This window comes from Delphinus delphis, chromosome 8, assembly GCF_949987515.2.
Source record: "Delphinus delphis chromosome 8, mDelDel1.2, whole genome shotgun sequence".
NCBI classification, from domain to species: Eukaryota; Metazoa; Chordata; class Mammalia; order Artiodactyla; family Delphinidae; genus Delphinus; species Delphinus delphis.
In genome coordinates, this window is record NC_082690.1 from 87,308,965 (window position 1) to 87,326,131 (window position 17,167).

General features: G+C 47.0%; 1 protein-coding gene across 6 annotated transcripts in view; it reads right to left on the reverse strand.

Annotated features, from left to right (window-relative positions):
• Positions 1-17,167, reverse strand: part of SLC1A2 (solute carrier family 1 member 2) — a 150,333-nt gene that overhangs the window by 47,754 nt on the left and 85,412 nt on the right. For 4 of the 6 annotated variants that reach the window (XM_060018714.1, XM_060018715.1, XM_060018713.1 and 1 more), the window contains 4 exons: positions 11,038-11,177; positions 9,054-9,206; positions 6,949-7,199; positions 1,068-1,236 (listed from right to left, as the gene is read on the reverse strand). In XM_060018714.1, coding sequence (XP_059874697.1) covers positions 1,068-1,236; positions 6,949-7,199; positions 9,054-9,206; positions 11,038-11,177 — 713 coding nt within the window. Of the gene's footprint in view, positions 1-1,067; positions 1,237-6,948; positions 7,200-9,053; positions 9,207-11,037; positions 11,285-12,842; positions 12,900-17,167 lie in introns of all 6 variants that reach the window. The other 2 variants (XM_060018712.1, XM_060018711.1) reach the window with 2 other exon arrangements.

Sequence of the window (17,167 nt, forward strand, 5' to 3'; positions counted from 1 at the left end):
CTTGCATGGATCAACATACTTCTTCCACATAGATTTCCCATTTCTCCCAGCTTATGACCAAATGTCTTGTCTTGGGACACCATTCTAACAGTGGATGGGGGTTCTTATGGGTGGGGGAGTGAACCCGGAGGGTGGATGGGGAGTAAAGTGAGCAAACTGGAGTCACCCACACAATGGGGGGTCTCTATCCCCTGTGGGGTGTTTTCTACCGAGACGCTTAGCACTCCACCCCCGGCCATTAATGATGACAGCGGCTCACAAGATAAAGCATATGGCGCATACCATCGTGCCTACGTGCGCAATCTCATTGAATCCTCACAACGATCTACAGGAGAAATGCCAACCCCATGCCCGCTTTACAGATGAATCTTGAGAAGTGGAGGAGGCAGCCCACGATTAGATAACCGGTGAGTGGTCCATAAGGGATCCAAACTGGATACAAACCAGTCTAACGTCAGAGCCAGAGAACCCCTGGGATGACACTCTCAGAAGGTTCCAAGCTCACTGAAATCCCAGAAAGTTAAGCCAGACAGTCTCCTTTTGACAAGCTCGTTCTGGCACCAGCGCCAACACGTTCGCTCCTGATAGCACTGCATTTGTTTACAGACTGTGAGGGCTGGGGAGGGACAGCCCCCATGCCTAGCATAGTCCTGGGACAGACACAAGGGCGCCTCAAAAAGAAACGCTTAGGAAATGAAAGGATTGGACGTGTAACTTCATGAAATGGAGAGTCAGAGAGAGTGACTTGCCAACACCACGCAGAAAGTGGGGGCAAGTGCCCTGTGAACGTCAGTCCCCTCGCTTCGCCCATACCCCAGTCCAGCTGCCACGTCCCCACGTGCTGTTGCTCCTGCCGTCTCCCTCGCCCCTCCCCTCTCAGTTTTCAGTCCCAGTGACCCTCGAATTCGCTCCCCAGAGACAGCCTCTTGCTCCACCTACAGGACAGCAGGGCGATCGGCTTTCTGAGAAGGAAGCCAGGATGCCTAGGTGCTGACCTGCAGGGAAAGCTGGCCACGTGGCCCCGGCAGAGGCACCTCCCCCAAGGAGATGAAGCCCAGTGTGCCTACCTAAGACATTCATGCCGTCCTTGAACTCCAGGCCCTTCTTGATAACCACCTGCGTCTCCTCAGGCGGCTCAGTCACAGTCTCATTCAACAGCGAGAGGACAGCATTGGTGGCATTGCTGTCCTCGTCTGATGGAGTGGCCACCAGGACTTTCTTTGTCACTGTTTGAATCTAATGGAGTGGGGAAAAAAAACCATAAAGATGAGAGGTTTGGTGTAAAAGGTCACCAAAAGCCTGGCCGCTTACATAAATGTTTGAATTCCCAATACGTCAAAAATATTATAATTAAGAAATGGCCAAACAAGGTTATGAAATCGGGGAATATTTTATATGTTTGTGCTTGACAGAGTGACGCTTCATGGCACAAATGCAGTGGGAGACGACTGTCCTCACCCCACGATAATGACAGGATTTATAACATTGTTTTGTAACTACTATAAGCAGTGTGATTGGTAATGGGACCCAAGCTTCAAGTTGAGGGATGCCTGTCTGCTTGTTTCATTCCCATGGAGATAGTAGCAAATGTGAGACCCAGCTGGATGCCCTGCCAGCCCCTGTGGAGGGTCCTGGATCTGGTCACGAACAGGAGGGCAGGGGTCTTGTTGGAAGTCAGATCAGCACCTCATGATCCAGGTGATTTCCTTCTCCCTGCCTGGTTCCTGTCGCACGGAATCTTCACAGGCCCACTCTCACTGAGGCTCCTCCCAGAGCCTGGCTCTGCTGGGAAGCTCCATGTAGCTGCCAGATGTGCCAGCTGCCAGCAGCCCCCAAGGCAGGGTCACTGGCTCATATGCCATAGGTAAGGTGGGAAGACACCCACTCCTTCGGGGCGGTGGTGCCAAGCCTTGCTCAATGTTCCCCAAGCATCCCTGTGCAAACGGCTCCCTAAGAAGCTCTCACGCTACTCCTCGACATCTGGGGCGGCCACCCTATTTTTAAAGGTGCCAGGCACCCTGCATGCTGTGAAAACTCATGTCTAAGCCCCGAGAAACACTACCTCCAGGGGCATTAAAACAGAAGTCATGCAGAATCCTAGAACGTCAGTGCCGGCACGCAGTCGGTGACAGATGGCTGAAGCCTGAATAGATACAGAAGAGGGGGCATGGAGAAGTCAAGTGGCTCATCAGACGTCGTAGAATTATTGGGAGAACTGGGACCTCAACTCAGATGCACTGACCACCGCTGAGGTCTTTCACCACCTGTGCTGCCTGATAAACTCTATGGACCCAACCGTACAGCAGCTGGGCCCGAGAGTAAGTAAGGCTGACCTGACCAGTTCTCCTAACTGGGAGAGAGGGAAGCATAGCATTCCCTGAGGCAAGGCACTTGTGCAGGGAGAAGGGCAGCCCCAGCTGAATGGGAACGGGCAGTTCATTGGTCCCCTTGGTCTGGGCAACGCTGGCACAAAGAGAGAACGCAGGAAGGATCTGAAGGGAAGCTTCCATGAACAACAGAGTCACCCTCCTGGGGACAAAGTGGGGATCAGAGCCAACTGTAGGCCTATCCTGAGAAGGCTAAAGAAGCCAAAGTTCAAGTTCAAAGGAGTAACGGCCATGGGCCTGAATAAATGGTGCTTCCAGGATCAGGGGGGCGGCCAGCTGCTCCACCTTTGACAACTATTACTTCTTGTGTCAACAGGAGCCCCTCAAGGCTCACAGGGCTGAGTAACTAACCCCAGGACAGACAGCTAGTAGTTTACTGAAGCAGCATTCAAAATGAGTTATGTTCAGCTCCAAAATCTAGCTTCCAGAGAGCACGGCTCAGCGGCTGAGTTGAAGGTTGGACGACAGGCCGGGTTCTCTGAGTTCTCAGTTCAAGCCTGTTTGGGTTGAAGAACCCCAGCTGGCTGCCAACTCCAGTCCCAGCCACCAGGGTCTCTCACCTTAAAACCTGCAAAAGCCTGCTCACTGACTCATCTCCTCTTCCTGGCTACCTGCGATCCCCAGGTAAGTAGCTACCTGGAGCTCTGTCTATATCCAGAGCTACCAGGTTGATTTTTTAAAAATAGAAAAACAGGGCTTCCCTGGTGGCGCAGTGGTTGAGAGTCCACCTGCCGATGCAGGGGACACGGGTTCGTGCCCCGGTCCGGGAAGATCCCACATGCCGCGGAGCGGCTGGGCCCATGAGCCATGGCCGCTGAGCCTGTGCGTCCGGAGCCTGTGCTCCGCAACAGGAGAGGCCACAACAGTAAGAGGCCCGCGTACCGCAAAAATAAATAAATAAAATAGAAATAGAAAAACAGTCATCTCCTTGCCTAAACTCTTAGAATAAGAACCAGAGTTTGACCCTGGCCTGCCAGGTCCGCCTGCACCCACTCCACTCCCCAAGCAGCAGCCTTGCTTCTCTTCTCACCAAGTGCTTGCCAACCTCCATGAGCCTCTGCCCCTGCTTAGCGGGCTCTTCCCCCAGTTCTCCTCAGGCTGGATCACTCTTTTTTTTTTTTAATAAACTTATTTATTTATTTTTGGCTGCGTTTGGGTCTTCGTTGCTGCGCACCAGCTTTCTCTAGTTGCTGGAGAGCGGGGGCTGCTCTTCGTTGCGGTGCGCGGGCGTCTCGTTGCGGTGGCTTCTCTTGTTGCAGAGCACGGGCTCTAGGTGCACGGGCTTCGGTAGTTGCAGCACGTGGGCTCGGTAGTTGTGTCTCACGGGCTCTAGAGCGCAGGCTCAGTAGTTGTCGCGCACGGGCTTAGTTGCTCCGCGGCATGTGGGATCTTCCCAGACCAGGGCTTGAGCCCGTGTCCCCTGCATTGACAGGTGGATTCTTAACCACTGTGCCTCCAGGGAAGCCCCGGGCTGGCTCATTCTGACCCCTTATCATCTCAGCTCAGACGTCTCCCCCAGTTACTAGCCCATCAGCCTGCTCCAGCTCTCAGAGTGCACTTACCTTAATTTTTAAGTACCTTGTGCGTTTACCTGACATTTGTTCTGGTCTATCTCCCCGCAGTCCCTGAATGTAAGTCAGCTCCACTGAGCAGGGAGCCCGCCTGGTTCATTCTCTGTGGCGTCCTGTGCACCCAAATATCGGCCAAAGGAGCAAACCCAGTTCAGTGAATTCCCCGGAAGAAAGGACCCCATGTGGTCACTCTCACTGGGCCTGATGAATGTGGTCAGGCCACACCTGACAGCCCGTTGCCACCTTGGAAACCTCACCATGGTTCAGAGTCAGCCCGGAGCAGTGAACAGGAGGCCTCCCTGCTCTCAGAGACACAGGTCCTGCCACCTTGGGGGGGGAGCCTCTGCACTGGAGACAGCACGCCTTTCTCTTTATGTCTCTGTGTCTAACTCTGGTCCTGAAGCTCCCTCCACCCAAGAGAGGTTATTTGAAACCACTCCCAGCTGTACCCCAAGGGCACGGAAGGCACCACCCAGCACCCTTTCTCTCTGGTAATTCCATGTCACCGTCAAAGAGTTCCCTTTCCTCCAACCCTCTTCAAGGCCCTCCTAAGCCTGCCGACTGCACCTAGTTTAAGCTTCCTTTCCTCTGGGCTGCCAGGAGTCTGGCTTAAGGAAGCTGCACCCTCCCTCACCCTGCGGTCACATATTCCACATGATTATTTCTCTGAGTGTCCTAACCCAAAGGACCATGTCCTTGGGCTTCTAGCTGGAGGACTAAGGGCTCACTCCTCAGATGAATTTTGTCAGTGGAGGGGTGGGTCCAGGGCAGGGCTGAGGCAGGGAACGGCGTGGTCCTCTATTCTAGTGTCCCCCAGTGCCCCTTGCCCTGGGGAACACTAGAGATTGCCCATCGACCAGACAGGTCAGGGAGCACAAGCATGGCTGACACCACAGGAATTCACCGCAGCCCAGAGCAACAGCTCTGAGTGCTGCCTGCTTCTCGCTTCTGCCTCACTGACTCAGACGAAAGGGACTCCTTCCTGCATGCAGCGTGGGCGTGATGGGGCACAGAAGGGGGGCCCAAACCTGTCCCTCCCCGTCCTTCCGATGCTACCCCTACCCCCAGACTCCTGCCAGCTCAGCCTCCAGCTGCTACAGCTCCAGGGCGCTCTTTCCAAAACGTTAAGAATAGACTTGGCACCCGGTTGCGCCTATCACCCCAGAGCAAAGCAAACTCACCTTTCTAAGCAGGCTGGCTGAGGGCCGGGCACATTGCACAGAGAGGGTACCGGTAAGCACCCCTTCCCTAGCCTGTTTCTACTCACTCCCCACCCAACTTCCCCTGCCTGGAATGTTTCCTTTAATACAGCTCCTTGCTACAAGTGCCTCTGAAGTGGTATTGGAAATCAGAGACCATATTCCAGATTTATCCAGAGTCAACTGGGCTCAGCAGTGATGGGCAATGGCACTTTGGGGGCAGCTGGGAATGCAGACTTTTCTTCTCTGCGACCTGTTTCCTCAATGTATTCTTCTGTGATTCCCTGGAAATGGTTGAAGGAGGTTCCTTGATTCTAGTTTACTTCCAACCAGAGTTAATGTGAACTGAGGTGTATTCGAACCTAAACTTAGGTCTAGACAACAGGCTGGTGAGGGGGGCCTGGGCAGCTAACTCAGTGGTTCCACTTGAGAGAGGCTGGGATCTGGGACCCGGGATATCTGGGACTCTTTGCTGCAGTGCTTGCACCTGGCCAGACAGCAGGATACAAAGAAACGATAAGGGACTAAAAATAACTGCGTGCATGCGCAGTTGGGGCAAATTATGAACAACCAGATACAAAAAGACCCAAAACCAACTGCCACTTCTGAGGTGTCTGGAGCAAAAGCAAAAGCTGCGCACGGCACCACCAAGGGGGTGGGCACGCCACCCAAGCCACCCCTCCCGCCTAAGCCCTGGACCCATCCTCACCCTCACCCCATTCAAGGGACCAGCTTGCCGGCCCTGCCCCCCACCCCCAGGGAGGGAGCGAGGGAAGCTGTTACTTGTTTTCGCTGTACGGCAGCACAAGTCCAAAAAAGCCTTGCCTGAACTTCTCGTCTGGCCTCTTATCAATTTCTCTTGATTAAAGAGTCCAAGAACCCTGGTCAGTAACACACCCAGCAGAATCAACTGGTTTTAAGAGTCGTGTGTTAAAAACTAGATATGCCTGTGTGCAGCTGGTAGGAACATATATATCGATACAAATTTTGTAAGGCTATTTTTGCAACATCCAGCAAATTCAAAATATCAACTCTTTGGCAGGACAGTTTTGCTTCTAGAATTTATCCTTTAGAAATACTACACGACAATGAAAAACGAAAGAGAGAGATGACGCTAAAACACTGTTAAACGAAAAGGCAAGGTGTAACGCAGTGTGTACGATGCAGCACCACCAGAGCTGAATTTTTTTAAATTTTATGCACACGCGTATGTGACAAAGAAAATATATAGGAGGAAACATGAGTAGCTCTAGGGAAGCGACGTGGGGACTTGAATTTTTACTTTATGTGCATCTATAAACTTTCCAAAATCCTCATGTATTACTACCAGAATTTGACAAATACCCAGTCCCCGGGCCCACCCTGGAGATTCTGATTCTGTAGAGCACATGCATTTTTAAATGGACCACATGTGGTTTTGTTATACTGCTAAGATCAAGAACCACTGAGTACTCTAGAGAGTTGTGGGCAAGGGTGATCAAAATGTCCCCTTGGACGACACAGAGACAAGAACCAAAGAGAAGAAAAAGAGATCAAAGAAAAAAAGGAGACGAGGGACCCCAGAGCTAAATGTTATGAAGTGGACTGCAAAAGAAAGGGAAGGTTAAGAAAACAAAGACAACACGACTCCAATCCTAAACTCCTGCCCCAGATGACCCCATACAACCCCTAGGCAGAGTATAAATATGAAAAAAGTTACCCCCCAGAGCTGATTTGTTGAAACAGTCTCTAAGTTACCACCTTTGTAACTTAGGAGTTTGGAGAACAATGGATATCAGAACTCTAGGTTACCTGCTGAAAACAGGCTTGGACAAGGTTTTCAGGGAAGAGATTTCGAATAAGGTCCAGAAAGGCATCCAGGCTGGACACTTCATCGTTCTTCTGCCCAGGCCCCAGCTGCTTCTTGAGTTTGGGGTTCCCCGGGTGGATAGCCAAGACCAGGATGACCCCCAGCACTGCAGCGATGATGGTCGTGGACATGTAATATACCATAGCTCTCGTGCCTAAGCGGCCACTGGCTTTAGCATCCAGGCCTGACAACCCTGGATGGAAAAGAAATCCAGAATTATTCGTTCTATTATTTTCCTGTTACTAGCCCCTCTCTGCATACCTATAACCAACCCTCGGCTTCATATTACTCAAACGTATTAATGGTTAATTAAAGCTTCTTCACCTGAATATTTGGTCAATTCCACAGTTTACAATTCAATTTTCCAAGGATATTTTTGAGATTCTAGAGAACTGGGGAGAGTCGGAGAACATCTGGTTCAGGGTTTATAAACTGGTTGGTGACTACTTTTTGTCAGTCTGCAATAGTGAGTTAAAATTGAATACTCTCTTCAATTTTTAATTCTGAGATTATGTCCTTCCCAATTATTTGATATTAAGATATCCTTTCTTCATGAAGTGGTGGTCCTGGTACATGCTAGGTTTTTTTGTTGGTTTTAATGTCCTCGCTTAGGAAAATAAAAGATTGGTAGCCCTGTGTATTCAAAACGTCTTTTGAGTACATTACTGGTCATGAAATCAAAAGTCTGGAAAAGTGATTCTAGCACAGCCTTCTCATTCCCCTGAGGTGAAACTTGATGGACACCACATTTTCTGATCTCAAGTAGGGATGTGAGAACAGGTGCACAAAACACCCAGCATGGGTGGGAGCTTCATCTATATTTCAGGAGCTTCTGTGATGGTTAGCGGAAATTCCAAGCAAGTCACAAAAACTCCAGCCTTCATTGGGTTTTTTTTCCAGTAGTTTCTTCAGTTTTTCTACTTCCTGGTTTCAGTTCCTGCTTTTACTAGACTGAGAGATGCAACCCTTTCTGGGGATCAGTCTTTTTTGCCGTGGGGGAGGAAGTTATTACTGATGTTAATAATTCTCTGAATGAAGCTGACCCACATGTGACACGTTTCGCCTTACAACCTGAAGTCTAATTCTGGCCAACGGAAGTGAGCTTTCCTTACCAGGTTGGCCAGTGTACAATCTGTTAAACAGGCATGGAGAACAAATTTGCTCTGGTTTAAAAAGGAGCATTTAAAGTAAAACATAGCTTCACTCAATCTGGGGCTGAATGATAAGATCCTCCTGACACTGAGTCCTAGCTCTTTCCCTCACTGGATTCACTGATCAACCAGCTATGAGACTGCAGCATCTGAATCTCTTGGAGTTACCAGAGCTTCACTACCTTCATAAGGTGGATGGTCCAGAGGTACAGCTTTCTCAAGGTCACCCAGCCTGTTGGCACCCAGATATAAACCAAAGCCCAGTTCTTCATCCCTAACTCAGAGCTTAGTCTCTAAACTTCATCAATTTATACCTTGTTTGAATAATATTAATTGGTAAGGAGGAAACTACCAGTATAAGCCCAGGGAGGGGAAAAAAATTCTTTCAAATAAAACAGCTCTTTCAGCCAAAAGACAAGTGAACATGACCTATACATTAAGGGTACCTTTCTTCTGAAAAACTCGAAGGGTTTCATATCTAGTATTTCATTTATTTTTAATACCCACTTCCCTCTACACCCAATTAAGTAGTAAAGAGAAAATTTCTTTTTCTATTTGTTACCTTTATTTGTCAGTTTCTGAACAAATACAATTTGGGAAATGAGAAAAGTATACATTAAAAATTAAAATCACTAGATATGATCACTTTTAACATGCGGCTATTTCCTTTTTATCTTTTGTTGCTAGACAGACAGATGGACCAACCAATAGATGGCAAACTCTATTTTTAGGGTTGCTTATCCCAATTTTAGAGACAGGAAAAACCAAGGCTCTGAAGTGAAATGACACAGATGATCACATTCACTGATTCAACCAAATTGAGAATCTATGGTCAATCCAAAAGCTGGAGTGGGAGTATGACCCGCTTTGGCCCGGTGCCACAGAGGTGGTCTTACCTGTGATTAAACTGGAGATGATTAGAGGCAGAATGAGCATTTTTAGCATCCTCATGAGTATATCCCCTGGGAAGGCTATTAACATAACCACATCAGGGTGGATAGGAGATGCCAAGCGAAGAAGCCCTCCACATACTGCCCCCAGGATGACACCTATAAGAGAGAGGGAAAAATATGAATTTAGCTTTTGCCCTCATCAAATGAATAGCTCTAGAGATGTAGTTCAATGACATTGACCTTCCTCATACTTCTCCATCATCAGATGATGACTAACACATAACAAAAATACCATTAGAAAAGTGAAGTTGATTTTGATAACTCGTGAGAAAATACTTTGTATCTCCAACTATTCTAAAAGGCAGCACTAGAAGAGTCAAGAAGAGCCTTCTCAAGGCTTTGTGGGAAATATAACCTGGCAACTTGACTCTGACTTCTTTGAGGATATCATCCACTTGCAGAGTCACAGATTGTCAGCAGAAATAATCCACAGTGCCAGATACTGCTTCTCTTCACAGCCTAGGCTGGCCACATTCCATGGTGTTTAATGTTTTTCTTCCCTTTTGAACTGAATACCAAATAAAAGGAACATTTAAGTGACCAAGCTGGGGTGTTTTCTTTATTCTTCTATTTTCTTTGACTTCTGATAATTTCCCCATGGCTTATCCTCAAGAAGTTTTGTCTTTGACTTCTATGTCCTTGTACATGATCTTGAGACTTGCTGATCTTAGGAGAGGTCAAGGGGGGTGTCTAAAAATATATAATTTGGGAGGAAACAATTTGGGCAGAGATGCTAGCAGGAGCCTTTCACTTTGCATACGCAGGGATTCCACAAGAAAACCTTGGATCTCTCCAAACTGGTGGCCAACATAAACTACCTTCTGGAGTAAGAGGGAGAGGGAGGTCCTAGATATGTGGCTATGGTGTTAACGCCAGATATGCAAAGGGAGTAACATGGCCAAAAGCCTTATCTTTTTTTCTTCCACAGGTGAAAAACACACTTCTTCAAAACCTATGATGAATGAAATTTGCTTCTGTGGAGGGTAACCCTTGGAAAACCCTACCACACCTGTGGTCTTCTTCTATTAAGTGAACTGAGCTGGGGGACAAGTTCCCAGTCCTGACTCTAGTCCACCGACATCCAAGATGACTGACTCGAAGGAGAAGCCATGGACGATATGTGTGTGTGTGTGTGTGTGTGTGTGTGTGTGTGTGTGTAGATGGCTCTTCATTGCTTCACTGTATAGCCTCTTAAGAGTTGAAGAACAAGGAGGGGGAGTTGAGAAAGGAAAAGATGTGGTTGTCACTATAAGAAACCGCAATTTTCCCCATTTTCAATCAATCCTGGTTGAAAACCCAAGGCCAAGTCTGTATCAACAGTCACACGAAAGGACAACCAGAGCTTGGGTGAGGCCAGAGGCAGGGGAGTAAGGCTTTTGAGGTGGAGCTGGAGTGGATCAAGGCTTTGGGACAAGTCTCTTCCACACGGACCTCGTTAGCCAATGTGCTAACTGAATCTAAGTTAATGAGGTGCTTGAGGAAGGTCAGACCTTGGGAGCCCTGTTAGTGGGGTTTAGGGCAACTGTTGCCTTTTTCTGGACACAGGTACTTCTCTAAATGTGGTATACTGACCATCTGCTTTGGAATCACCTAGAAGGTTTGCTAAGATGCAGATTCCTAGGTCTCACTCCAAGTGGCCCAGAGTCTCTGTGAGTAGGGCCTGGGAACCTGCATGCTGACATACCCATGGGAAATGTACACGCATACTGAAATCTGAGAACCACAAGAATCCCAAGGGGGCAAACATGGCTAGGGCAGGTGGCAGGGAAGATGGCATCACTGAGGCAGCCGTGCCTGGGTAAAGGCAGTGTTAGGCAGAGCGTGTGGCTTGCTTTCCAGGGCGAGGGCTGGCTTCCAGAACCAGCTTCCACACTTAGCCAGGAGAGACCAGGGGAAGAGGGGAGGGTGGGGCAGGCCTGTCACCTACCGAACACGGTCAGCGTGAGCAGGAGATTCTTCCCCAGCTTGTCACACAAGCGCAGCCCCAGATGCCGGGGCTTCAGCTCCTCCGAGCTGAGGTGGCTGTCGTGCATCCGTACTTCCACCTGCTTGGGCATGTTGTTGGCACTAAAACAGAAGGGGAGGCAGTGCTTAGAGTCCACTGGGCATCTCTGCAGTTTGATGGTCTCAGGTTGTAGGAGGCGAAACAGCCTTCCCCAGGCACAGCTGGGAATCTGGAACCATGGGCAGAAAAGTAAAAACCAGGGCAATTCAGGGCACCCTGAATTCCAGTTTGCCTATAAGCAGGTTACTAGGACACACCAAACACCAACACGCCAAGTGCTTTTATCCCTATTATCTTGGATCATCACAGAAAAAGGCATCACATAGACAGTGGGAGGTTTTTCCAAGAGTTGCCCACCATGGTAACTCTCTGAGGCAAGTATCTCTGCCCTGTTTTACAGAAAGTAATTTGCCCAGGGTCACAGGCTAAAAGGAATGGATAGTCAAACTCCATATATGCCTGGCTTCAAAACCTGAGCTCTTTCATTCTTGTATCAACAGCAAGAAGATGGCTTTTGAATAATCTAAGGCCAGGAGCGTCGCAGCCTAAGTCACCGCTAAATTAAATGCCTCTGAGCTCAAGCCTTCCCCATTCTGGACACAGAAAAGTCATAAATGCTAGCAGTCCAAGTTCTACCTCTCTTTTGGAAAAGATGGTTTATCTAGTAAAAAAAAATTCATTCCATTGTGGTTTTTAAAAGGTCACTTGCATTATCAGGACTCCTCTAAGCTGCCAATAGTCATGCTACCCCATGTCAAAGAAGTATGGCTTTAAGAAGCACGCGATCACCTTCACCCGTAGAGGCACCCCAGCCCTCTTCCAGAAAAACCCCATGTGAACCCAAGCTATGCTAAGACTCTGCCAATGGAGCCCCTGCCAGGATAATGAGTATACTGCCTTTTTTTCCAGCTATGTCACTTCCCAGGCCAATAAGATTTCAAATTTAAGCTTGGGGACCAACATAGGGAGGCCAGGTTTTCACTTTGACGTCTTAGGACGCCTTTGTTAGCTGCCATTTACAACCACTGTCATGTGACAAACAAACAAAACAAGTTCTTTAACACCTAGAAAGACAAGTCACAGTCTCCGAATAAATGACAATACCTTCCCAGATGGGCAGGTGTCAGCTTCACCCAGATATTCTCACCACAGATTGGGGAGATCTTCCTTTGGAACCAACAGAACTCTTCAGGTTAGTGGTCTGGAATCACTGGTTATAATGGAAATGGTGTGGGTTTTGGAAACAGAGAGCCTGGGTTCAAATCATGACTCTATCACTTGCTAGCTGTGTTGTTTATAGAAAGAAGGGCTCGAGGCCTACCTTGTGGAAGTTAAGCATGATAATGTATGTTGGGGGCCTGGCATGGCAGCCAACACAAGTGGTTCCTTTCTCCAGGGAACATTCACGACATGCATGACATTTAAGTTTGGGGACCCACCCAGTTGCACCATCGTTCTTTCAAGACACCAAGCTTAGCTTCCAGAGTCTCAGAGTCAAGACCAGGGACCCAACACAAGACTTACTTTTTCATAACAGGCTGCCTAATATATTTGCTTCCAGAATAAAACGATACAAATGAACTTATTTACAACACAGAAACAGATTCACAGATTTAGAAAGCAAATTTATGATTACCAAAGGGAAAGGTCGGGGGGGATAAATTAGGAGTTTGGGATTAACATATACACACTACTATATATAAAATAGATAATCAACAAAGACCTACTGTATAGCACAGGGAACTCTTCTCAATAGTCCGTAATGACCTATATGGGAAAAGAATCTGAAAAAGAATGGATATATGTATATGTATAACTGAATCACTTTGCTGTGCACCTGAAACTAACACAACATTGTAAATCAACTCTACTTCAATAAAAAATAAAAATTATAAATAAATAAATAACAGAATATTTTAAAACTAGGAATAATGTGACATGGTCTGGTAGGACGCCCAGATGATAACATTAGTCAAAATATAAGCTTCTTGGGCTTCCCTTAATGGCCTAATATTCTACTCATCTGGTTAGTCTGGGGGCGATCTCTATCTGGCATACGTGTGTGTTAATGATCGCTCAGACAGTCTAAAGAAGAAGATAGGGCGTGAAGCTCACAGCAAGCAGACGGGGGCTTTCTGACCGGTGAGCAGTAAGTACCACTTCCTCCCGTCACCAAGTGAAACAGACGGAAAAGTTCTTTTCACAGCACAGCAGGGAAAATGATCAAAACCATCTTTTTAACACGGATAGACCATATTTCTATGCTTGCATTAGGATCTTTTTATATTTTTTAAACACTTCTCCAGACAGTAATCTGAAGCTGTAAACCAGGAAGCTGCCAACGGAGAATGGGGGCCGTACACGTTCAGAAGTGGTGAATGCGTTCGTTAGCCAGCCCTTGGCAAAAACTCTAGGAGCCCCTTGAGAGCGGAATCCCCTGCCTTCTGCTTCATCTGAAGCCCTCCTGCCACCGAAGTTAGAATCAGGCACGTGGCTGGTATTTCAGTGAGACTCACACGTATTTAAACCAGACATCCTGGCAGGATCCACGTGATGTGATGAAAGTGTCAAGCATCAAGGCAGCCGTGTCCAAGTGAAAACACACAAATATTAGGTTAACGTACACACCCGATCCAGCAGTGTGGCCGGATGCCTACTGGCCACACTTCTTAGTTGCACAAAATCGCTGTATGTTTAATGATTTGTCTTTTAAGCCATGACAAAATGTCCCTGAAGCCCTGAATCAAAACTGCCGCGTCAAACTGGCAGCATCAAAATGTCATGAACCCACAAGTACTGAGAGAATGCCTGTCACTTGCCCTCTTGAAGTTAAACATGTGCTCCAGGCTCAGAGGAGCTCCTAACCTCTGCACATAGAAAATCATTATTAAAGTACATCAGAGCCTTGGCTGGCCTCTGGGGATGCAGGGAGTCCCCGGAGAACTCTTTGTAAAGATCCTAGACCAGTCTAAGTGATCCCTGCATCCCCCAGAACACAAGGAGAGCTTGAAATGGAGACTATTATAGAACATAACATTAAATAATATTGTATAGCATAATACAGAGCTGCTTCTAAGCCTTATATATCTTCAGAAGATCAGATATAGTTTTGGTTTTTCTTTATTTTATATTCACCATTTCCAATGCTCTTTATTTCTTCCTATAATTCTGGGCTTTTTTCTTCCAGTTTTATTGAGATATAATTGACACACAGCACTGTATAAGTTTAAGGTAAGCAGCATGATAATTTTTATCGGACATCTTTATTGGAGTATAATTGCTTTACAGTGGTGTGTTAGTTTCTGCTGTACGACAAAGTGAATCAGCTATACATGTACATATATCCCCATATCTCCTCCCTCTTGTGTCTCCCTCCCACCCTCCCTATCCCACCCCTCTAGGTGGTCATTAGTGGGAAGCAGCCGCATAGCACAGGGAGATCAGCATAATAATTTGATTTACCTACAACATGAAGTGAATATCACGGTAAGTTTAGAAAACATCCATCATCTAATATATGTACAAAATTAAAGAAATAGAAAACAATTTTTTCCTTGTGATGAGAACTCTTAGGATTGACTCTTTTAACAACTTTCTTTACATCCCTAGAAGAGATATAGTTTTTCAAATGAGATCACACACGTCCACAGCTATGTGAATGCTGGTTACTGAATGCACATAGTAACAGCAGTGATAACAAGGATAACTGGTGTTTACTGAGGACTCTGTGTGTCCAACACTATAGCCAGTGATGAGTAAGGTGTAATCCTCGCGCTTAAGGAGCTCTTAAGGGGAAACACAAAGCACGTTGCGTGGTACTTGTCTGCTTTACCTATGGGCCATGATAAGGCCCTGTACAGGATGCTATGGGACACGGTAAGAATGGTGCCTAACCTAGCTTTGGGGAAGAAGCCTGTTCAAGAAAGGCCCCCAGGAGGGGCTGATACCAGAGCTGGATCTTAAAGGATGGATTTAATTTAAATGTCTACATGCTCTACCAATATTTGAACCCTAAGAGCACCTTTAACACCTGGTCCCAAGCACTTGATAAATGTTTGCTCAAAGAAATTAAGAATTGGAGAGCAGCTATAGAGGGCACTGTGCTTTCTCCTGGGAACCAGGCCCTTCTACAGTAGACTGGCAGCATACCACCTAGCACCCCTCATACCATTCTGCATCTGTTCCACAAATTCCCATTGGCCATATATTACAGGCCCCATGCTATTCTAGGTGATAAAATATCACAATAGACAAAATAGACAAAGCCCTTGCTCTCACGGGCTGTACATTTTAGTGGGATAACAAATAAACGAATAAATATATTTCAAGTGGAGATAATGTGCTAGGAAGTGGGTGACAGGTGGGAAGAAGGCAGAGTTATTTTGCATCCAGTGGTCAGAGAAGGAGGGCTTCGTGATAAGGGGACACTTGAACAGAAACCTGGAGGAATAAGGGGTCTCCTAAATTACCTAGGCAGTTTGTCCAGAGCTTAGCAAATAAATGGCATACACACAATTTGGAAATCTGTTGGTCCAAACCGGAGACCGAAGCTCCCACCAGATGCCGATCTTGGTGTCCACACATTGGTTTTTAGCACAGGCACTGATTCAAATAAGAGTCAAGGCGGTAATGCTGCATCCCATTACCATCATGAATATGGTGGAGGTTCAGTGACTGTCCCAGTTCCAAGCAAAAGAAATGGATATCAGAGAAAGGCGAGTTGGACACAGGAGGAGGCCCGAGGTCGCGACAGCCTGCAGATTTACTTCTTTGGCAATGAACAGAAAGGGCAAGGCCTGATCTGGGTAGGTCCACTGTATAAAGACAATAAGTTATTTCGAATGTGCACACTTATTCCCTCATGAATGTTCCCTCCCTACAACTTGTGGCCATGCAGACGGAACCAAGAAATAAGGATTTTGAAAGCCCAGGCATGGCCTGGTTATACCAAATCCATCAAGCCTGATGCTCTCCCCACACTGTTCACCACCTCTATTTCTACCCGGGTGCCTTCCGGATGGAAGATTTAGCAATATAATTCTTTAATACAGTATAAGCCAATTAGGCCACATCTCTCTCCATTGCCCAGCAAAGTAAGGCCATGCGATGGGAGAGCTGTTTGTATAATTTAAACTTGAACCATGAGCCTATAATTGCCTTCAGCCTTAGCTTCTCCACTAAACTGTTTAAACAGCTGTTCATTTTGCAGCCACTGCCCCGTCTTTCTCACACAAATCCATATGAGTCCTGTTTCAAAGTCAAGCTCAGCTTATCATGCAAAACATCCTCTGTGACTCCAAAGGGAACGTGTAACGGGGCTGGTGCTAAATTTTAAACAGTTCTCAGGACCTGCTTTGCATTTGCATTCGCTTTCCCTTGCTCTGCCAAGAGCCTCTAGTAACAGGCTCATTAGATGTGGTGCTGGATTCGGATTTCCTGCCTGCACACTTCTGTGTCAACTTAACTGGCACCAAATTATGTTTCCTCCTTCGCTGGTTCAATGAGGTGACAACAGAATGTTCCCCAAGGAAGCTAAAAGCAACCGGTGTGTTTTTGCCTGGAGGATATGAGGTCTGCAATGGGCATCACCCATCTGACCCTCTGCTACTCAACTCTAAAGACCTCAGAGGCACAGAAGGGACAATGTCCAGAAATGGCCCTAATGGGCGGACACTAGGTCAGACCATCAAGAGCAAAAATAGTGTTTGTTGATGGGGCCTTCCCCCAAGGTGGTCAAGGTATTTGAAAAAGAATGCCGGAAATACCAGTGCTGTCAGCTCCAAGCACCACAAAACGGTGATTACAGTTGTGACTGTCCCATATCTGGGAATCCCCTGGTTCCCTAAAGAATGTCACACCCACAGGAAAAGGGACTGGAACTCTAAAACAGCTGGGAATTTCCAACAACCAGTCTCTTCACCCGGCACTACGAAATGATAAAAACACACTCTTAATATGAAATACCAATGGGGTTTAGGTATCAGTTTGGGCAGATTTTTATATTTGAGGTCCCAGGCTCTTAATCTGTAAAATAAGAGGGCTGGATTAGAAA